Source organism: Crinia signifera, chromosome 9 (assembly GCF_055691185.1).
Source record: "Crinia signifera chromosome 9, ASM5569118v1, whole genome shotgun sequence".
Taxonomy (NCBI): domain Eukaryota; kingdom Metazoa; phylum Chordata; class Amphibia; order Anura; family Myobatrachidae; genus Crinia; species Crinia signifera.
In genome coordinates this window covers 13,918,373-13,942,512 of record NC_139225.1, presented here as the reverse complement: position 1 = coordinate 13,942,512, position 24,140 = coordinate 13,918,373, and the positions used below count along the sequence as shown (strand labels likewise).

The 24,140-nt window shown below is 49.6% G+C and overlaps 1 protein-coding gene across 1 annotated transcript; it reads left to right on the top strand.

Annotated features, from left to right (window-relative positions):
- The first annotated feature begins 1,036 nt into the window (after positions 1 to 1,036).
- FAM50A (family with sequence similarity 50 member A) lies at positions 1,037 to 22,250 on the top strand. Its single transcript, XM_083161066.1, has 13 exons — positions 1,037 to 1,248; positions 3,507 to 3,591; positions 4,842 to 4,941; positions 6,631 to 6,806; positions 7,910 to 7,986; positions 8,447 to 8,513; positions 8,590 to 8,651; positions 9,251 to 9,327; positions 16,860 to 16,914; positions 16,995 to 17,043; positions 17,406 to 17,476; positions 21,917 to 22,027; positions 22,148 to 22,250. The coding sequence occupies exons 1-13, from the start codon at positions 1,138 to 1,140 to the stop codon at positions 22,154 to 22,156; spliced, it is 1,050 nt and encodes a 349-aa protein (XP_083017192.1). The 5' UTR covers positions 1,037 to 1,137; the 3' UTR covers positions 22,157 to 22,250.
- The last annotated feature ends 1,890 nt before the right edge of the window (positions 22,251 to 24,140 follow it).

Sequence of the window (24,140 nt, the reverse complement as noted above, 5' to 3'; positions counted from 1 at the left end):
CTGCAGACGGCGATACCCTATGCCCACAGCAGGGACAGCGCTGTCCCTGCTGCTGGCTCTGAGCTGCGCTGGGGATCTCGCGAGAGTAGCGAGATCCCGTGCATGCGCAGTCCAGCTGGCCGGGGGGAAAGGAGACAGCGCGTCAGTATTAACTGATGCGCTGTCTCCAGGGAGCTAGCGCTCCCCCGCTTCGGCGGATAAGATTTTTGATAAATCTTGTCGGTCTCCCCTCCTGCTTCGCCTCGCTAATGAGGCTAAGCAGGAACTGTTCGCTGCTATAATAAATCTACCCCTTAGTTACAGTTTTGCAAAACTGTGACTCCCGACGCTAGGCTGCAGGGCGGACACCCCTCACCGGGCAAAGCCACTCCTGCTCACCGGTTCCCTCCCACCATGTGCCTCAAAATTTGGCAGGCACATCGCTAAAGTGTGAGTGCTTCGAAACACATGTCTATGGTGTCAGAACCGCTCCCACAAAATGCTTCATCACCAATCAGTCACCATCCTGGGTGGCATTGAAACTGTGTTGTCCTGTGATCACAGATTCAGGGCTTGCGCATCTTCCGGATCGCGATTTCCACACTTCTTCTCCCAGTCTGAATAGGGCCCATTACGCGGTAACAGCAATAGTCACCAGAGTAGAGGTGCTTAGCCATAGGGATGGCCATAGGCCAGAGATGAATCATAATCATCAATGGTTTATGGGGATGGTAACGTATGAACAAGTTGGTTTAAAAGAAATCACGAAAAATGCATGTCGATTATTTCATGTGTCGACTATGTTCATTCATGTTGAACTTTTGCTTGTGTTGTGTTGACATTCTGTCAATATGAACCTAAAGTATGTCGACCATTTTTAGGTGTCGACCTACTCACTGTCTACCATTTGTGGTGGTTGAACCAGTGCATGATTGTCGACCGGATACACTTGGAGATGGCCGGGCAGGGGTTTGTGGTAGCGAATCTCAGGCAAGATGGCGCCGGAGCCAGCGTAGTGCGGACACAACAGTGACGCATGGTTTCCCCCTAGTGGCGGAGTCGCAGGCGCTTGCTTGTGACGCAGCACAGGCTCAATAAACACTGTAGCGGTGTCCAAATCTCCCCGGTGTCTGTAGTCGGTCGGCTCCGGTGTTAGACATGGCGCAGTACAAGGGAGCAGCCAGCGAGGCCGGCAGAGCCATGCAGCTGATGAAGAAGCGTGAGAAGCAGCGGGAGCAGCTTGAACAGTTGAAGCTGAAAATAGCGGAGGTGACACTACATCCCACCCCACCTGTGTGCTGCACTGTGACACTACATCCCACCTGTGTGCTGCTCTGCGTCCTACCCCACCTGTGTGCCGCTCTGTGACACTGCATCACACCCCACCTTTGCAGCACTGCGTCCCACCCCACCTGTGTGCTGCTCTGTGACACTACATCCCACCCCACCTGTGTGCCTCACTGCGTCCCACCCCACCCGTGTGCCGCTCTGTGACACTACATCCCACCCCACCTGGGTTGCACTGCATCCCACCCCACCTGTGTGCTGTTCTGTGTCACTACATCCCACCCCACCTGGGTTGCACTGCATCCCACCCCACCTGTGTGCTGTTCTGTGTCACTACATCCCACCCCACCTGTGCAGCACTGCGTCCCACCCCACCTGTGTGCCGCTCTGTGACACTACATCCCACCCCACCGGTGTTGCACTGCGTCCCACCCCACCGGTGTTGCACTGCGTCCCGTCCCACCCCACCGGTGTTGCACTGCGTCCCGTCCCACCCCACCGGTGTTGCACTGCGTCCCACCCCACCGGTGTTGCACTGCGTCCCACCCCACCGGTGTTGCACTGCGTCCCACCCCACCGGTGTTGCACTGCGTCCCACCCCACCGGTGTTGCACTGCGTCCCACCCCACCGGTGTTGCACTGCGTCCCACCCCACCGGTGTTGCACTGCGTCCCACCCCACCTGTGTGCTGCTCTGTGACACTGCATCCCACCCACCTGTGTTGCACTGCATCCCACCCCAGCTGTGTGCTGTTCTGTGACACTACATCCCACCTGTGTGCTGCTCTGTGACACTACATCCCACCCCACCTGTGCAGCACTGCTTCCCACCTGTGTGCCGCGCTGTGACACTACATCCCACCCACCTGTGTGCCGCTCTGTGACACTACATCCCACCCCACCTGTGTGCCTCACTGCGTCCCACCCCACCTGTGTGCCGCTATATGACACTGCGTACCACCCCACCTGTGTTGCACTGCATCCCACCTGTGTGCTGTTCTGTGTCACTACATCCCACCCCACCTGTGTGCCTCACTGCGTCCCACCCCACCTGTGTGCCGCTCTATGACACTGCATCCCACCCCGCCTGGGTTGCACTGCATCCCACCCCGCCTGGGTTGCACTGCATCCCACCCCGCCTGGGTTGCACTGCATCCCACCCCGCCTGGGTTGCACTGCATCCCACCCCGCCTGGGTTGCACTGCATCCCACCCCGCCTGGGTTGCACTGCATCCCACCCCGCCTGGGTTGCACTGCATCCCACCCCGCCTGGGTTGCACTGCATCCCACCCCGCCTGGGTTGCACTGCATCCCACCCCGCCTGGGTTGCACTGCATCCCACCCCGCCTGGGTTGCACTGCATCCCACCCCGCCTGGGTTGCACTGCATCCCACCCCGCCTGGGTTGCACTGCATCCCACCCCGCCTGGGTTGCACTGCATCCCACCCCGCCTGGGTTGCACTGCATCCCACCCCGCCTGTGTGGTGTTCTGTGTCACTGCATCCCACCCCGCCTGTGTGGTGTTCTGTGTCACTGCATCCCACCCCGCCTGTGTGGTGTTCTGTGTCACTGCATCCCACCCCGCCTGTGTGGTGTTCTGTGTCACTGCATCCCACCCCGCCTGTGTGTTGTTCTGTGTCACTGCATCCCACCCCGCCTGTGTGTTGTTCTGTGTCACTGCATCCCACCCCGCCTGTGTGTTGTTCTGTGTCACTGCATCCCACCCCGCCTGTGTGCTGCTCTGTGACACTACATCCCACCCCGCCTGCGTTGCCCTGCGTCCCACCCCGCCTGCGTTGCCCTGCGTCCCACCCCGCCTGCGTTGCCCTGCGTCCCACCCCGCCTGCGTTGCCCTGCGTCCCACCCCGCCTGCGTTGCCCTGCGTCCCACCCCGCCTGCGTTGCCCTGCGTCCCACCCCGCCTGCGTTGCCCTGCGTCCCACCCCGCCTGCGTTGCCCTGCGTCCCACCCCGCCTGCGTTGCCCTGCGTCCCACCCCGCCTGCGTTGCCCTGCGTCCCACCCCGCCTGCGTTGCCCTGCGTCCATTACATCCCACCCCACCTGTGTTGCACTGCGTCCCACCCCACCTGTGTGCCGTACTGTGACACTACATCCCACCTGTGCTGCACTGTAACCCTACACCCTGCGCGGGGGCACCCCACCAGTGCTCCAACATCCTGCCCCTGTCACACCTTTACACTGCACAATAAGCAGATGTTTGTGTCCTCTGTGTTCTTTGCAGGAGAATGTGGTTAAAGCAAATATTAACAAGAAGTTCTCAGCCCATTATGATGCTGTGGAAGCGGAGCTGAAATCCAGCACTGTTGGTGAGTATAGAGACCCCCTACATGGGCGCGCCGGCTCCAATCCCACCCCCATGCCTCTCACCTCTTCTCCTGTGTTACATGTGCTAAACACAAAGCGCACGCTGTTTTATCAGTGGCACCTATAGATATAAAGGGAAAGGTTCCTCCATAGCCTGAGAGACTGATGACTATAAACATTATCATATAATAATTCCACCAGGAACCTTTTACGGTCAGCTCAGCAGCCACTTACTATGTGGTCACTTGTGCTGTGAATATCCTGGAAGTGCACATGGTATGTGAGAGACGCTGACACAATGAGTCTGTGAAGGCCCGCTGAGCGTCTCCCCTCCCCTCGTAGGCGACCCGCTGAGTCTCCTCTCCCCTCGTAGGCGACCCGCTGAGCGTCTCCTCCTGACCCCTCATAGGCGACCCGCTGAGCGTCTCCTCTCCCATCGTAGGCGACCCGCTGAGCGTCTCCTCCTCACCCCTCATAGGTGACCCGCTGAGCGTCTCCTCTCCCCTTGTAGGTGACCCGCTGAGCGTCTCCCCTCGTAGGCGACCCACTGAGCGTCTTCTCCTCACCCCTCGTAGGTGACCCACTGAGCGTCTCCTCCTCTCCCCTCGTAGGCGACCCGCTGAGCGTCTCCTCTCTACTCGTAGGCGACCCGCTGAGCGTCTCCTCTCTACTCGTAGGCGACCCGCTGAGCGTCTCCTCTCCCCTCGTAGGCGACCCGCTGAGCGTCTCCTCTCCCCTCGTAGGCGACCCGCTGAGCGTCTCCTCTCCCCTCGTAGGCGACCCGCTGAGCGTCTCCTCTCCCCTCGTAGGCGACCCGCTGAGCGTCTCCTCCTCTCCCCTCGTAGGCGACCCGCTGAGCGTCTCCCCTCCCCTCGTAGGCGACCCGCTGAGCGTCTCCTCTCCCCTCGTAGGCGGCTGCCGCTGAGCGTCTCCTCTCCCCTCGTAGGCGGCTGCCGCTGAGCGTCTCTCCCCGTAGGTGGCTGCCGCTAAGCGTCTCTCCCCGTAGGTGGCTGCCGCTAAGCGTCTCTCCCCGTAGGTGGCTGCCGCTAAGCGTCTCTCCCCGTAGGTGGCTGCCGCTAAGCGTCTCTCCCCGTAGGTGGCTGCCGCTAAGCGTCTCTCCCCGTAGGTGGCTGCCGCTAAGTACCTCCCCTTTCCCCGTAGGTGAATGTAACTAAGCGTCTCCCCGTAGGTGACTGTAACTAAGCGTCTCCCCGTAGGTGACTGTAACTAAGCGTCTCCCCTCTCCCCATAGGGCTGGTGACTCTCAATGACATGAAGGCGAAGCAGGAGGCCCTGGTAAAGGAGCGAGAGAAGCAGTTGGCAAAGAAGGAACAGTTTAAGGACCTTCAGCTGTGAGCATCACCTGTGCGGTGTATATCACTCTGCGCAGCGTATGGGTGGCTGTGAGCATCACTATGCATTGCGTATGGGCGGCTGTGAGTGTCACCATGTGCTGTGTATATCACTATGCATTACGTATGGGCGGCTGTGTATATCACTATGCATTGCGTATGGGCGGCTGTGAGCGTCACCATGTGCTGTGTATATCACTATGCATTGCGTATGGGCGGCTGTGAGCGTCACCATGTGCTGTGTATATCACTATGCATTGCGTATGGGCGGCTGTGAGCGTCACCATGTGCTGTGTATATCACTGTGCGCAGCGTATGGGTGGCTGTGAGCGTCACTATGCATTACGTATGGGCGGCTGTGAGCGTCACCATGTGCTGTTTATATCACTATGCATTGCGTATGGGCGGCTGTGAGCGTCACCATGTGCTGTGTATATCACTGTGCGCAGCGTATGGGCGGCTGTGAGCGTCACCATGTGCTGTGTATATCACTGTGCGCAGCGTATGGGTGGCTGTGAGCGTCACTATGCATTACGTATGGGTGGCTGTGAGCGTCACCATGTGCTGTGTATATCACTCTGCGCAGCGTATGGGCGGCTGTGAGTGTCACCATGTGATGTGTATATCACTGTGCGCAGCGTATGGGTGGCTGTGAGCGTCACTATGCATTACGTATGGGCGGCTGTGAGCGTCACCATGTGCTGTGTATATCACTGTGCGCAGCGTATGGGTGGCTGTGAGCGTCACTATGCATTACGTATGGGCGGCTGTGAGCGTCACAATGTGCTGTGTATATCACTGTGCGCAGCGTATGGGTGGCTGTGAGCGTCACCATGTGCTGTGTATATCACTCTGCGCAGCGTATGGGCGGCTGTGAGTGTCACCATGTGATGTGTATATCACTGTGCGCAGCGTATGGGTGGCTGTGAGCATCACTATGCATTGCGTATGGGCGGCTGTGAGCGTCACCATGTGCTGTGTATATCACTATGCATTGCGTATGGGCGGCTGTGAGCGTCGCCATGTGCTGTGTATATCATTGTGCGCAGCGTATGGGTGGCTGTGAGTGTTTCCGTGCGCCATGTGTGGGGGGTCGCGAGTGTCTTCTTTTCATGTAAAGGGCCAATGTATTTTATTTTTGTTACCTGTGCGATTGTTTTTTTTTTTTCCTGTGGGGGCCAATAGGTTTTTTGTTTGTTTGTTTTTTCTGTGGGGACCAATGTGTTTTGCCCTGTGGAGATCTCATGGTGTGCCTTGGCAGTTGTAAGATCTTATTTAGTGTGCCGCAAGGTAAAAAGGTTGAAAATCACTGCTCTAGTGTATAGACACCTGTGAGCTAGGGATGGCCATCGGTGCATTTGCCATCGATGGTAACAAACTGTGCCATGGATAACCATCGACAGTCTTAGCTATCGGTGGCCATCCATTCTCTTTGATTGACTGTCCCGTGGGCCAATGAGAGAGTATATGTGTGTTGGGGGGGGGGGGGGGGGGGTGCTTGACTTCTGGGTTGTCCGGAGCGGAGGTATTCTCCATGTCCTGGCACCATGCAACCATTTGGTTCTCCCCCATCGATGGCAAAAATATTTGACATCGGCCATAAACCATTGATGATTACGAATCCTCCCCACTGTGTGCAGAGACGGCTGAGAGCGTCACCTCGTGTTGGGTACTTATCTGTGTCTGCAGGAAGCTGGAGAAGCAGAGAGAGCGAGACAGAAAGAATGAGCAGAAGCGGAAAATTGCCAGCTTGTCCTTTAATCTGGAGGAGGATGAAGAGGAAGATGACGAGGATGATGATGAGGAGGAGGAGGAGGATGATGACAACGATGAGGAGGTGGAAGAGGAAGAAATGGAGAAGGAAGGTAATAAATACAAAGCTGTGTTGTTGTTTTCAGGCACTTGTGCTTGGTATATAGGGGGGTGCCGGCTGGGTGTGCGACGTCTGTGATGGCCTCCATGCGGCTTGTAAGATGTGGCCCCCTTTCCCCTGTGCGTGGAGTCTATCACTTATTATTATTATTACTATTATCTTTCATTCTAGCACCCGCCATATTTGAAAGCCCATGCAGTTCCTCTTCCCTGCCTGGGGTGACGCTGTCTGCTGTAGTGCTTCTAGCACAGTGTGGTCTGTATATCAGCACTGATATGCAAACCAGACCTGTGCTAGAAACACCACAGCAGACAGCGACACCCCAGGCAGGGAAGAGGAACTGCATGGGCTTTCAAATATGGCGGGTGCTAGAATGAACACTATTTTTATATGGCCCCACATGGATCCGCAGAGTATATAAACAAGAACAGAATAACACATTTCTATTACACCTGTGCTGATTACTCTTCAGTTTCAGCTGTCTGCGAGTTCAGTCATATTGCCCCATATTGTACAGAAAATGTGGTGGAATCTGGCATCCGGCTGTACCAGAGGCACACATCACCCTACGTGACCCTGCCATCACGTAACCAACCCCCAAACTAGTCAGCCTAGGTCTGGAATTCCTTGGGAAGTGGGGACTGTGGGCGGTGAATGCAGGGTTAATGTGTAAAAGTAGATTGTAATATTGTTCTTCACAGTAGAACTACATGTCCCAGCAGGCCTGCCTTAGAATAGCAGCACTTGGAGAACCAGAAGCACCAGCATGCTCAGACATTAAGGGCCCACTCTGGCCGGTGGGTAACCTGGCTGGGCAGTACACCATAACACAGCTGTCCTAAGGCGAGCTCAGAAACCTCCCGCCACTCTCACACTTACCTGCTTGTTGGCTGTGCTGGGGCCCCTGTCCCTGCAGTAGTTCAGTCACCAGACAGTATACACAGAGCGAGCATGGTCCCCTGATTGGCTGACAGTCGGGCGGTTTCTGTGTAAGGGAAGGATTGTCAGCCGCCCAGGTAGGGGCCATTCTGCGATAATGAGATCAGAGGAGTTGTCCTGAACTGCATCTCTGACCGTATCTTCCTCACCTCACAGAGCTGCCAAAGAAAAAGAAGAAGCTGGGGAAGAATCCAGACGTGGACACCAGTTTCCTACCGGACAGAGACCGGGAGGTAGAGTTTATACATAATGCCCTGCTGCCACCTAACCCCGCCACCATGCAGCCTGACCCTAATCCCCCTCCCCGCAACCTGACGCTAAACCAATCCCTCCACGGGACCATGCTTCAGATCAAAGTCGAAATTGGGTGAAAATCGTAGCGGTAGTTGGGACGCTGGCGTCTGTTTTGTGACCACATCTAGTAAAGGCATGTCCAAACTATGTCCCTCCAGCTGTTGGGAAACTACAAGTCCCATCATGCCTTGCCACAGTTTTACTATTTGGGAATGCTAAAACTATGGCAAGGCATGCTGGGATGTGTAGTTTCACAACAGCTGGAGGGCCACAGTTTGGACATGCCTGCTCTAGGAGATGCGTTCCCAGCTGTAGCGATAGTACAGGACCTCTATCACCGTTGGCATCTGAGCCTGTGTGTGTGGCACATGGGACTCACCTCGCCCATCTCACCCTCAGGAGGAAGAGAATCGTCTGCGCGAGGAGCTGAGACAGGAATGGGAGCGCAAGCAAGAAAAGATCAAAAGTAAGAGAGAAATGTGAGGATTAGGCTCTGTCCGCAGCGACGCCCACAGATTTATACATTGTCCGTCTCTGCGCAGGTGAAGAGATAGAGATTACGTTCAGTTACTGGGATGGATCTGGGCACCGCAGAACAGTCAAGGTAAGAGTATTCCTTTCTGTCTGCAGTAACGGCGCTCTTACCCAGCGCACGGGATTGTATTCTGCAAGGACATAAACCTTATTGGTCTATATCATGGCCACTTCCTGTGTAGAGAGAACGCTGTAGTCCCCCCCCCCCCCCTACTTCCAACATATACATGGTTCTCATTTAATGCTGAAGTTGGGAATACCGGAAGCTTCGCTAGATCTACACGGGGACATCTGCATTCATCATTTCCATCTAAACCAGTGGTTCCCAAACTTTTTTGAATCACGGCACCCTTGAACATCAAAATATATTCAAGGCACCCCTAGGCCAAATGCTTCTTATCGAGAAATTCAGAAAAAAAAAAATATTAAATGAAGTGCATTGTGTTTATATGTCACAGTTATCTGGTGAGGGACAGGATTTGCTTTTGTTTGTCCACATATATTATGATTGGCAGCCACCACCACTGGTTTTGCCATACATTGACCATTAATAATATGAATTGATCCTGGTCCACCAACCCAAGGCACCCCTGCAATTGTCCTGAGGCACCCCAGGGTGCCTAGGCACACAGTTTGGGAACCACTGATCTAAACGCTTTATCCTTGTAGATGAAGAAAGGGAATACTATGCAACAGTTCCTGCAGAAAGCTCTGGAGATTCTACGCAAGGACTTCAGTGAGCTCAGGTGAGGACGGAATGTACACCCACAACCCTGTGCGCTTTCTGTGTGATCCCGGAAATGTCAATGAGCAGTGAGGACACCTGTGCCCCTGCTATGTGACATAGGGAGTTGGTCACTGAACAGGGATTACACCTGTGCTCCTGCAATGTATGGCACGGTATATGCACTACTGCTGCATATACGGTGATCACTGTATATGTGTCTGATGTATTACACACACTGCACTATGTATGGCTGGCACTACTGCTGCATATACCGGGTTACTGTATATGTCTGATGTATTACACACACTGCACTAAGTATGGCTGGCACTACTGCCGCATATACCGGGTTACGGTGATCACTGTATATGTCTGATGTATTACACACACTGCACTATGTATGGCTGGCACTACTGCCGTATATACCAGGTTACTGTGATCACTGTATATGTCTGACGTATTACACACACTGCACTATGTATGGCTGGCACTACTGCCGCATATACCGGGTTACTGTGATCACTATATATGTCTGATGTATTACACACTCTGCACTATGTATGGCTGGCACTACTGCCGCATATACCGGGTTACTGTGATCACTATATATGTCTGATGTATTACACACTCTGCACTATGTATGGCTGGCACTACTGCCGCATATACCGGGTTACTGTGACCTCTGTATATGTCTGATGTATCACACACACACTGTACTATGTATGGCTGGCACTACTGCTGCATATACCGGGTTACTGGGATCGCTGTATATGTCTGATGTATTACACACTGCACTATGTATGGCTGGCACTACTGCGTCATATACCGGGTTACTGTGATCACTGTATATGTCTGATGTATCACACACACTGTACTATGTATGGCTGGCACTACTGCTGCATATACCGGGTTACTGTGATCACTATATATGTCTGATGTATTACACACACTGCACTATGTATGGCTGGCACTACTGCTGCATATACTGGGTTACTGTGATCACTGTATATGTCTGATGTATTACACACACTGCACTATGTATGGCTGGCACTACTGCTGCATATACCAGGTTACTGTATATGTCTGATGTATTACACACTGCACTATGTATGGCTGGCACTACTGCCGCATATACCAGGTTACTGTGATCACTGCATATGTCTGATGTATTACACACACTGCACTATGTATGGCTGGCACTACTGCTGCATATACCGGGTTACTGTGATCACTGTATATGTCTGATGTATTACACACACACTGCACTATGTACGGCTGGCACTACTGCCGCATATACCGGGTTACTGTGATCACTGTATATGTCTGATGTATTACACACACTGCACTATGTATGGCTGGCACTACTGCCGCATATACCGGGTTACTGTATATGTCTGATGTATTACACACACTGCACTATGTACGGCTGGCACTACTGCCGCATATACCGGGTTACTGTGATCACTGTATATGTCTGATGTATTACACACACTGCACTATGTACGGCTGGCACTACTGCCGCATATACCGGGTTACTGTGATCACTGCATATGTCTGATGTATTACACACTGCACTATGTATGGCTGTCACTACTGCTGCATATACCGGGTTACTGTGATCACTGCATATGTCTGATGTATTACACACACTGCACTATGTATGGCTGGCACTACTGCCGCATATACCGGGTTACTGTGATCACTGTATATGTCTGATGTATTACACACACTGCACTATGTATGGCTGGCACTACTGCCGCATATACCGGGTTACTGTATATGTCTGATGTATTACACACTGCACTATGTATGGCTGGCACTACTGCCGCATATACCAGGTTACTGTGATCACTGTATATATCTGATGTATTACACACACTGCACTATGTATGGCTGGCACTACTGCCGCATATACCGGGTTACTGGGATCGCTGTATATGTCTGATGTATTACACACACTGCACTATGTAAGGCTGGCACTACTGCCGCATATACCGGGTTACTGTGATCACTGTATATATCTGATGTATTACACACACTGCACTATGTATGGCTGGCACTTCTGCTGCATATACCGGGCACCTGTGATCACTGTATATGTCTGATGTATTACACACACTGCACTTTGTATGGCTGGCACTTTTGCCTCATATACCGGGTTACTGTGATCACTGTATATGTCTGATGTATTACACACACTGCACTATGTATGGCTGGCACTACTGCCGCATATACCGGGTTACTGTATATGTCTGATGTACTACACACACTGCACTATGTATGGCTGGCACTACTGCCGCATATATACCGGGTTACTGTGATCACTGTATATGTCTGATGTATTACACACACTGCACTATGTATGGCTGGCACTACTGCTGCATATACCGGGTTACTGTGATCACTGTATATGTCTGATGTATTACACACACTGCACTATGTATGACTGGCACTACTGCCTCATATACCGGGTTACTGTATATGTCTGATGTATTACACACTGCACTATGTATGGCTGGCACTACTGCCGCATATACCGGGTTACTGTGATCACTGTATATGTCTGATGTATCACACACACTGCACTATGTATGGCTGGCACTACTGCTGCATATACCGGGTTACTGTGATCACTGTATATGTCTGATGTATTACACACACTGCACTATGTATGGCTGGCACTACTGCCGCATATACCGGGTTACTGTGATCACTGTATATGTCTGATGTATTACACACACTGCATTATGTATGGCTGGCACTACTGCCGCATATACCGGGTTACTGTGATCACTGCATATGTCTGATGTATTACACACACTGCACTATGTATGGCTGGCACTACTGCCGCATATACCGGGTTACTGTGATCACTGTATACGTCTGATGTATTACACACACGGCACTATGTATGGCTGGCACTACTGCCGCATATACCGGGTTACTGTGATCACTGCATATGTCTGATGTATTACACACACTGCACTATGTATGGCTGGCACTACTGCCGCATATACCGGGTTACTGTGATCACTGTATATGTCTGATGTATTACACACACTGCATTATGTATGGCTGGCACTACTGCCGCATATACTGGGTTACTGTGATCACTGCATATGTCTGATGTATTACACACACTGCACTATGTACGGCTGGCACTACTGCTGCATATACCGGGTTACTGTGATCACTGTATATGTCTGATGTATTACACACTGCACTATGTATGGCTAGCACTACTGCCGCATATACCGGGTTACTGTATATGTCTGATGTATTACACACTGCACTATGTACGGCTGGCACTACTGCCGCATATACCGGGTTACTGTGATCACTGCATATGTCTGATGTATTACACACACTGCACTATGTATGGCTGGCACTACTGCCGCATATACCGGGTTACTGTGATCACTGCATATGTCTGATGTATTACACACACTGCACTATGTATGGCTGGCACTACTGCCGTATATACCAGGTTACTGTGATCACTGTATATGTCTGACGTATTACACACACTGCACTATGTATGGCTGGCACTACTGCCGTATATACCAGGTTACTGTGATCACTGTATATGTCTGATGTATTACACACACTGCACTATGTATGGCTGGCACTACTGCCGTATATACCAGGTTACTGTGATCACTGTATATGTCTGATGTATTACACACTGCACTATGTATGGCTGGCACTACTGCCGCATATACCGGGTTACTGTGATCACTATATATGTCTGATGTATTACACACTCTGCACTATGTATGGCTGGCACTACTGCCGCATATACCGGGTTACTGTGATCACTATATATGTCTGATGTATTACACACTCTGCACTATGTATGGCTGGCACTACTGCCGCATATACCGGGTTACTGTGACCACTGTATATGTCTGATGTATCACACACACACTGTACTATGTATGGCTGGCACTACTGCTGCATATACCGGGTTACTGGGATCGCTGTATATGTCTGATGTATTACACACTGCACTATGTATGGCTGGCACTACTGCCTCATATACCGGGTTACTGTGATCACTGTATATGTCTGACGTATTACACACTGCACTATGTATGGCTGTCACTACTGCTGCATATACCGGGTTACTGTGATCACTGCATATGTCTGATGTATTACACACACTGCACTATGTATGGCTGGCACTACTGCTGCATATACCGGGTTACTGTGATCACTATATATGTCTGATGTATTACACACACTGCACTATGTATGGCTGGCACTACTGCTGCATATACCGGGTTACTGTGATCACTGTATATGTCTGATGTATTACACACACTGCACTATGTATGGCTGGCACTACTGCTGCATATACCAGGTTACTGTATATGTCTGATGTATTACACACTGCACTATGTATGGCTGGCACTACTGCCGCATATACCGGGTTACTGTGATCACTGCATATGTCTGATGTATTACACACACTGCACTATGTATGGCTGGCACTACTGCTGCATATACCGGGTTACTGTGATCACTGTATATGTCTGATGTATTACACACACACTGCACTATGTACGGCTGGCACTACTGCCGCATATACCGGGTTACTGTGATCACTGTATATGTCTGATGTATTACACACACTGCACTATGTATGGCTGGCACTACTGCCGCATATACCGGGTTACTGTATATGTCTGATGTATTACACACTGCACTATGTACGGCTGGCACTACTGCCGCATATACCGGGTTACTGTGATCACTGCATATGTCTGATGTATTACACACTGCACTATGTATGGCTGTCACTACTGCTGCATATACCGGGTTACTGTGATCACTGCATATGTCTGATGTATTACACACACTGCACTATGTATGGCTGTCACTACTGCTGCATATACCGGGTTACTGTGATCACTGCATATGTCTGATGTATTACACACACTGCACTATGTATGGCTGGCACTACTGCCGCATATACCGGGTTACTGTGATCACTGTATATGTCTGATGTATTACACACACTGCACTATGTATGGCTGGCACTACTGCCGCATATACCGGGTTACTGTATATGTCTGATGTATTACACACTGCACTATGTATGGCTGGCACTACTGCCGCATATACCAGGTTACTGTGATCACTGTATATATCTGATGTATTACACACACTGCACTATGTATGGCTGGCACTACTGCCGCATATACCGGGTTACTGGGATCGCTGTATATGTCTGATGTATTACACACACTGCACTATGTAAGGCTGGCACTACTGCCGCATATACCGGGTTACTGTGATCACTGTATATATCTGATGTATTACACACACTGCACTATGTATGGCTGGCACTACTGCTGCATATACCGGGCACCTGTGATCACTGTATATGTCTGATGTATTACACACACTGCACTTTGTATGGCTGGCACTTTTGCCTCATATACCGGGTTACTGTGATCACTGTATATGTCTGATGTATTACACACACTGCACTATGTATGGCTGGCACTACTGCCGCATATACCGGGTTACTGTATATGTCTGATGTACTACACACACTGCACTATGTATGGCTGGCGCTACTGCCGCATATATACCGGGTTACTGTGATCACTGTATATGTCTGATGTATTACACACACTGCACTATGTATGGCTGGCACTACTGCTGCATATACCGGGTTACTGTGATCACTGTATATGTCTGATGTATTACACACACTGCACTATGTATGACTGGCACTACTGCCTCATATACCGGGTTACTGTATATGTCTGATGTATTACACACTGCACTATGTATGGCTGGCACTACTGCCGCATATACCGGGTTACTGTGATCACTGTATATGTCTGATGTATCACACACACTGCACTATGTATGGCTGGCACTACTGCTGCATATACCGGGTTACTGTGATCACTGTATATGTCTGATGTATTACACACACTGCACTATGTATGGCTGGCACTACTGCCGCATATACCGGGTTACTGTGATCACTGTATATGTCTGATGTATTACACACACTGCATTATGTATGGCTGGCACTACTGCCGCATATACCGGGTTACTGTGATCACTGCATATGTCTGATGTATTACACACACTGCACTATGTATGGCTGGCACTACTGCCGCATATACCGGGTTACTGTGATCACTGTATACGTCTGATGTATTACACACACGGCACTATGTATGGCTGGCACTACTGCCGCATATACCGGGTTACTGTGATCACTGCATATGTCTGATGTATTACACACACTGCACTATGTATGGCTGGCACTACTGCCGCATATACCGGGTTACTGTGATCACTGTATATGTCTGATGTATTACACACACTGCATTATGTATGGCTGGCACTACTGCCGCATATACTGGGTTACTGTGATCACTGCATATGTCTGATGTATTACACACACTGCACTATGTACGGCTGGCACTACTGCTGCATATACCGGGTTACTGTGATCACTGTATATGTCTGATGTATTACACACTGCACTATGTATGGCTAGCACTACTGCCGCATATACCGGGTTACTGTATATGTCTGATGTATTACACACTGCACTATGTACGGCTGGCACTACTGCCGCATATACCGGGTTACTGTGATCACTGCATATGTCTGATGTATTACACACACTGCACTATGTATGGCTGGCACTACTGCCGCATATACCGGGTTACTGTATATGTCTGATGTATTACACACTGCACTATGTACGGCTGGCACTACTGCCGCATATACCGGGTTACTGTGATCACTGCATATGTCTGATGTATTACACACTGCACTATGTATGGCTGGCACTACTGCTGCATATACCGGGTTACTGTGATCACTGCATATGTCTGATGTATTACACACTGCACTATGTATGGCTGGCACTACTGCCGCATATACCGGGTTACTGTATATGTCTGATGTATTACACACTGCACTATGTACGGCTGGCACTACTGCCGCATATACCGGGTTACTGTGATCACTGCATATGTCTGATGTATTACACACTGCACTATGTATGGCTGGCACTACTGCTGCATATACCGGGTTACTGTGATCACTGCATATGTCTGATGTATTACACACTGCACTATGTATGGCTGTCACTACTGCTGCATATACTGGGTTACTGTGATCACTGCATATGTCTGATGTATTACACACTGCACTATGTATGGCTGTCACTACTGCTGCATATACCGGGTTACTGTGATCACTGCATATGTCTGATGTATTACACACACTGCACTATGTATGGTTGGCACTACTGCCGCATATACCAGGTTACTGTGATCACTGTATATGTCTGATGTATTACACACTGCGCTATGTATGGCTGTCACTACTGCCGCATATACCGGGTTACTGTGATCACTGTATATGTCTGATGTATTACACACTGCGCTATGTATGGCTGGCACTACTGCCGCATATACCGGGTTACTGTATATGTATGATGTATAACACGCACTGCACTTTGTATCCCTTTATTACATGGACTGTATTGATGTATGTCTATAATTCCCACAGGTCAGCAGGTGTTGAGCAGCTGATGTACATTAAGGAAGATCTGATCATCCCACATGTAAGTAGAATGAGTGTCTGTGTGATCTCTCCGTATGTGCGTGTACAGCACTGTGACCCCTCTCCTCTTCTCTCTTCCAGCATCACAGCTTCTATGATTTTATTGTGACAAAGGCCAGGGGCAAGAGCGGTAAGTGAGTGAGGCCAGGGGCAAGAGCGGTAAGTGAGTGAGGCTAGGGGCAAGAGCGGTAAGTGAGTGAGGCCAGGGGCAAGAGTTGCAGGGAAGTGAGGCCAGTGGTAAAAGCGGCGGGGGATTGAGGCCATCCTATAACCCTGAGTACTAAGTGCAGCCGCCTCTCTGCCATGTGGCTTTGTGGTCTGGCTAATCCAACCCAATCTGATATATCAATGAGCTGACCGCTCACCATGAAATAAGGACTGAGTGTGGCTACACAGGCGGCCATGTAACATACTGTATTATTCTAATAGGTTTTGCTGTGTCTTCAACTCTCGTCTTCATAAATACAATTACCACCCTTCATTTTTCCATAGGTCCTCTGTTCAACTTTGATGTGCATGAAGATGTCCGTCTGCTGAGCGATGCCACAGTGGAGAAAGATGAGGTGTGAGCTGAGTGTCTCTCATAAACTGATGCCTGATATATTGTCTGTATCCATCTATTCTATTGTATTCCACTCCTCTTACCCCTACACTCTGGTAGACATGGTTTCTTCCAATCCCTTCCACCCCTACACTCTGATAGACTTGGTTTCTTCTTATCCCTCTCAACCCTGCACTCTCGTAGACCCTGGTATTCCCCCCCCCCCCCCTCCCCTGCTCTCTCATAGACATGATTTCGTCCCCCCCTGCACTCTCATGGACTTCTGTTCTTCCCATCCCACCCCTGCTCTCATGTAGACTTGGTTTATCCCGTTCCCTTTCATCCCATGGACTATTGGATTGCTCCTGTTGGCTGCCATGTTGCCCATTGGGTGTTTATTCATTACTCCACAGGGCTGACACTGGGTATAGGTTGTATGTAGGTCCTGGCACCAAACAGGTTAAAACTTTTGCCTCTGGCTCCTCCACCCCCAGGCAGCCAGTGCACCTTTATGCAGCCTTTAATTTATTTATTTGATTTTTTTATTTATTTTTTCGGTGTGCCACGCTGTGCCTCCAGGGGACTCTGTAGGTACAGATCAGGGAACAACTTCTCAGTCGTGCTCAGCTTCATTTCAGTAGTCAGTATCCCATTTCTGCCTTCATACCCAGCTGATCATTCTCTATCTGGAAGTTGCCTCTCTTGGTGGCTTCTGGATCTGATCTTGCAGGAAGGCCGTCCCTTCTGGATTCTGGGGTGGGTGCTCCCCACCACAGATGCGAGTTTGCACTGGTGGGGTGTAGTCCCTTATCGGCATTTCTTACAGGGCCTATGGACACTTCGAGAGTCACTTTTCCATAAATCTTCTGGAACTACAGCCTGTGTTTTGGGCCCATTGTCCGGCTCGGCCGTTGCTTAAGGGCTGCCCTGTTCAGGTACAGTCTGACAATGCGACGACCGTCACCTACATAAATCACCAGGACGGCATTCACAACCAGAGGGACATGGCAGAGGCTAGCTGCATCTTCCAGTGGGCAGAAAGGAACATTCCAGCCTTGTTGGCAGCCTTTATACCAGGAGTGCTGTATTGGGAGGCGGACTTTATCAGCCACCAAACAATTCATGCCTGCGAGTGGGCTCTACATAAGGTCGTGTTTTAAAGGCTAGGACGTTTATGGGGTATTACTGAGGTGAACTTATTGGCATCTCCCCACAGCTTCAAGGTCTCCTTGTACTGGTCTTGGACCAGAGACCCGGGCATCTGCCTCATGGGCACTCTGTCGGCCTTGGCCATTCCGCCTGATGTATGCCTTTCTGCTGATCTCACTCCTCCCCTGAATACTGCAAGTTGAAAGCGGAGGGTGGACTGATGATTGGTCGAGACAGGTCTGGTATGCAGACCTCCTCCACCTCGTCAAAGATGCTCTGATCCGGCTTCCTCAGCGGTCGGACCTTCTCAGTCAGGTCCATGCCTCCACCCGGGCCTGCCCTGTCTAGCTTTGATTTGAAACCTCCCTGTTGAGAGCTAAAGGGTTTTTGGACGGGGTTTTCAGCAACATGCTAAAAGTCTGCAACGGTTTGTGAGTTTGTAACAGGAGTTTGCAGAGACCCTAGTAATCTCAATTTTTAGGATTATAATTTTCATGGTGCAATAGTTTATACTGCATTTCTGTGTATGATGCAGAAATCAATTTTAAGGTTTTTTTTATAAATGATTTAAGAATTTTGGTCATATATATGATAGGGAACGTAACGTTCTATTTACTAATACCAGCTGTTTCCGAGGCCAAGTCTATCTTATGCGGAATGTAACCATAAAGCAATGAAGTGGTGAAAGACACAGTAGGGTAGACAGCATATCGTCCAAACACCAATTTTCAGAAGGAGGAAGTTTGGTCAGTAAGTTAGTTACTTAGCTGCGAATTTGGAAATATACAAATAGAGGCATCCGGTACTTATATGTTAGTTATGCGCCCACTAAGCTATTTGCTTAGTGGGCTATTCAGCGTAAGGAAATCGCATGTGCACTTTTAGTGTCACTCTATGCGTGCGATGCGATATTACTAATTAATGTTTTTTTTTGCCGGTCTTATTTTTCCTGCTATCATCGCATCGTTCAGCACACATTTTATGACCCTAAGGGGGGGGGGGGGGGTATGCAATGTTGGTCGTGCTTCCCATCGGGAGATGGCTGCGGGGCCCTATTTAATGCTGTTTTCCCTGACCGCATTGAACAGGGGTTCTCCGCAGAACGAGCCCAACATCACAAGCTGTCGGGCTCGTTCTGCCGAGAAAAGCCGGAAATAGCTGAGCTCCCGGCCGGAGCTCGTCCATTTCCGTCCTCAACTCGCGGCCACGCCCCCTTCTCGCTGCTCGGCAGCCGGGACATTGAATCCCGACTGCCGAGCTCCAGGCGAGCAAAACGAGAACGGGACAGGGGCACGGCTGTCACGCTAGCTCGACAGCCGTGCCCCTGACATTGAATACCCCCCTAAAACGTGTAATGCGATACAATATTACTAAATAATTTAATCCCTTCTATTGTAGGTACCCCCCTATTATCCATACCACCCCATAGCGTTGCAAGCGCAGCGTTGCCCCACTATCCACGCCAACCTGAAGCGTGGGGAGCGGCGTGGAACGTGGGGGTATGAAAAGGTCGGGAGGACGCATTCCACTGCGCTCGGTTCGGGATGGTGTGGATACTGGTGTGGTTTTACACTATTTACTTTGCTTAAGTTTATTCACAAAACATAGATACGCTACTTGAAATGCATACATCAGTATATAAGTACTGGGATTGCATCGCATTGCACTAAAACGGGACATGTGATACGATTTCCTTCTGCAAGCGTACGTAGGTAAATTGGGTGCCCAACTAACATATAAGTACCAGGCATCCTAACACGTTGGAATGTATCCTGCAGTTGGTCATGGGAGTAGGTGTTCCTAGTGGATGGGTCTAGTTGGTGAATATAGCGGAGTCCTTGGGAATTTTAAGTGGTAAAAAGATGTGAAAGAAAGCCAGCTGTGAAACACGGGTTATGTCCAATGGGGGTAGAAAGGGGGAAATAGCTTCATCTGGATTTGTGCATTTAATCGAATCTGTTTCATAGCAACAATTTGCCACCAGTGCATAGGATCGAAAACCAGGAAGATATAAACCACCTAAAATGACTGCTTGGCTGAGTTTAAACATGGAAATTCTAGGCCCAATGAATCTGCTGTCTGCTCTGTTCAAGACCTTCAAGTCATATTCTGAGGGAAATAGTGGGAGCTGAATAAGATATAAAAGCCTAGGAAAATCTATAATTTTAATTGGTTGGCATCTGCCGAGGTATGAGAGGGCAATGTTAGAGTACGTCTTATTCAGGTTGGATAATTGGCCGCGTACAATGCCAAAGGACGTGGAGTTATATAATGGCCTATATTTTTCAAAGTGGTCCACTGAAGGAGAAGAGCTATTCCAATTTTTGGTAACATTGGCATGCAAGGCCAAAGACCCTGTTTTGGTATAATTCATGAAATAAACGTGAGACCAAATGAAAATTGATGAGTGATATGGGTCACAATAAAATAAAAGAAATCAATCAGTAGTTCTGTTCTTCCTTGCCAGCCACCTGCTGATCCCATTCTATCCAGACTGGGAGATTAGGTGCAGGTTATTGCGACGATTCCTGTTCTCCAAATCTTCGCGTTTATCCTGCGTTGCAGAAACTGGCGACTCTAGTGTACGGTTCATAAGTATCAGCCAATACATCCTCAACATTGGAGATGCGCTGTTCTGTTCTGTTGGCCGTGTTCTTTGAGTTGAGATACAACAGAGTCGATAACTTCTTTAAGACCAGTTAGCTTTTTGTCCAACAACCGGGACAGAAGTTCAGAAATTTCTTGAGCTTTGGCCCAGAAGATGCGCTGAACTGAGTAGGATCAGTGACGCCAGACAAGATGATGTCAGCGTAAGGAGAAGCTGGTGAGTTAGGAGAAGCTAGCGACTAGTTTGTTCTTTCTTTCTCCTTAGCATTATGCCCCCCTTTGGCCGCTCTGTAGCCTTGCACCAAATTTTTCCTTTTTAAATGGATTAGATGTTGTTGATGTGAATGGCCACTAGATGGAGTATAGTAAAGAAAATGGACAGAGGCAGATAGCTATACCAAAGTAGTGTAGGTCCTTATGTATGTCTCATGCAGTGTATGAGAGGTCCAGAGCACAGATGTGCCTTTTCCAAACCTTTTCAGATATATAAGTAAGTTTAATTTATATAGCGCACTTTCTCCAATATGGCGGCCACGAGCAGCATAGTGGGAGGAGGAACCTGGGTTGCCTGGAGCCAAACGTTTTAACTTGTTTTGTGCTTGGTCCTACATCCATCCTATACCCAGTGTCAGTCCTGTGTTTCCTATAGATCTTGAAGAAAGAGATATAACAGGTAAGAATATAAGTGTAATTTTCTTGCTTTCAGTCCCATGCAGGGAAAGTGGTTCTCCGCAGCTGGTATGAGAAGAACAAGCACATTTTCCCAGCCAGCCGGTGGGAGCCGTATGATCCGGAGAAGAAGTGGGATAAATACACAGTAAGTATAAGAACAGCCGGGCCACAGACGCTGCGGCTACAAATTACCATACCGGAGTCCGGTACACAGGTGCTCATACAGAGATCAGGTCATCATTTTCCGTTATCTTTGTCTTTACAGATCCGGTAATCAGAATTGGTGTCATCTACACTCGGCCAGCATCATCTATGTAGTTATGTTTTTATGTATATATTACTCTGGGGGGAATAAATACGTGACTGTCCTGCTTTGTCCTTGTATGTATGTATGCAGGGGCGGATCCAGGATAAAATGACAGGGGGGGCACCATGATAAAAAACGGTTTGGGTGGGGGAGGGGCGGTGTTAGTGGTGCCAGTGTACATGCTAAGAGAGCGGCAGGAGAGGGTGGGAATGGAATTAAAAATAGGCCCTGGCATTTAAAGTACGCAGGCCCAACATGGCGACAAAAGTGAAGGATGTAGTTGTGCGCGCGCCAAAGGCGCGCTCCGGAAAAGGGTGTGTGGCCACTCAACAGGGTGCGTGTCAACACCATATACAACTTCTACACATTATGCAACAAAATACTAGACCCCATTATACTTGCCCCTTACACATGATGCCAAATGGAATGAGCCAAAATTCAAATAATGCCACATGGATTGTGTCAAAATTCACATAATGCCACATGGATTGAGCCAAAATTTACATAACACACACAGAATTGAGCCAAAATTCACATAATGCCAAATAGATTGTGTCAAAATTCACATAATGCCACACTGATTGAGCCAAATGCATAAAATGCCACACGGATTGAGCCAAAATTCACATAATGCCATACGGATTGAGCCAAAATTCCCATAATGCCACACGGATTGGGAAAAAATTCCCATAATGCCACACGGATTGAGCCAAAATTCCCATAATGCCACACGGATTGAGCCAAAATTCCCATAATGCCACACGGATTGAGCCAAAATTCACATAATGCCACACGGATTGAGCCAAAATTCACATAATGCCACACGGATTGAGCCAGAATTCACATAATGCCACACAGATTAAGCCAAAATTCACAATACACATCATAAACAGTGACATTGTCCACCAAAGGCTTGCATTAACCCCTTCCCGACATTTGACGTACATTTACGTCATGGCCGGGATGTACTTCCCGACGCATGGCATAAATGTACGTCATGGCTTTAAACTGTCACCGCGTCTATAGACGCGGTGACAGTTTAAACATGTCTGCTATCCCTGACAGCAGACATGTCCCTGCATGCCCAGGGGGGGTGGCGATGCCTCCCCCCCGTCGGCGATCGCTGTGATTGGCTGTTCAAATGTGAACAGCCAAATACAGCGTTTTCTGTGTACCGGCGAATAACGTTCGCCGGTGACACAGGGATCGGTGGTGATTGGTGCTGTAAAGTACAGCACCAATCACCACGGGGTGTAAGGGTGACACTGGTGTCACCCCACCCGCCCCCAAAGGCCGTGATTGGTTCGTCGGACCGACGGACCAATCACAGCCATGGAGGGTGATTTAAACTAACGGTGACTGCACTGCAGACGCCATTCCGGTCTGGAATTGCGTGCAGTGCGGTCACCGTGCCTATCTGCCGTGATATACTGACCTGATCCTTGCAAATACTTACCTGATCACCTGATCACTGCTTGTAGCGTGCTGGATGCTTCCTGGATCTGACTTCTTGTGACTTCCTGTGTTGTGCTGCTGCTGCTGCAGTGTGATAGAGTTATAGATAGAGAGAGATAGAGAGAGATAGTGACAGAGTGCTATATTTTGTGTCTGCTGCCCCCCCCCCCCCCTGTTGTGCTGATCAGTATATCTGTGCTGATCAGCAACTTTTTGGGGGTGCTGGGTTTTTTTTTTTTATATATATATATACAGCTGTGCTGCGTGTGCAACTGACTGCTGCCCCCCCTTTTGTGCTGATCAGTATAAATTAACTGATCAGCAACTTTTTGGGGGTGCAGTGCTGCTGCTGCAGTGTCATAGAGTGATAGATAGTGAGAGATAGAGAGAGATAGTGACAGAGAGTGATAGAGAGTGCTATATTTTGTGTCTGCTACCCCCCCTTTTGTGCTGATCAGTATATCTGTGCTGATCAGCAACTTTTTAGGGGTGCAGG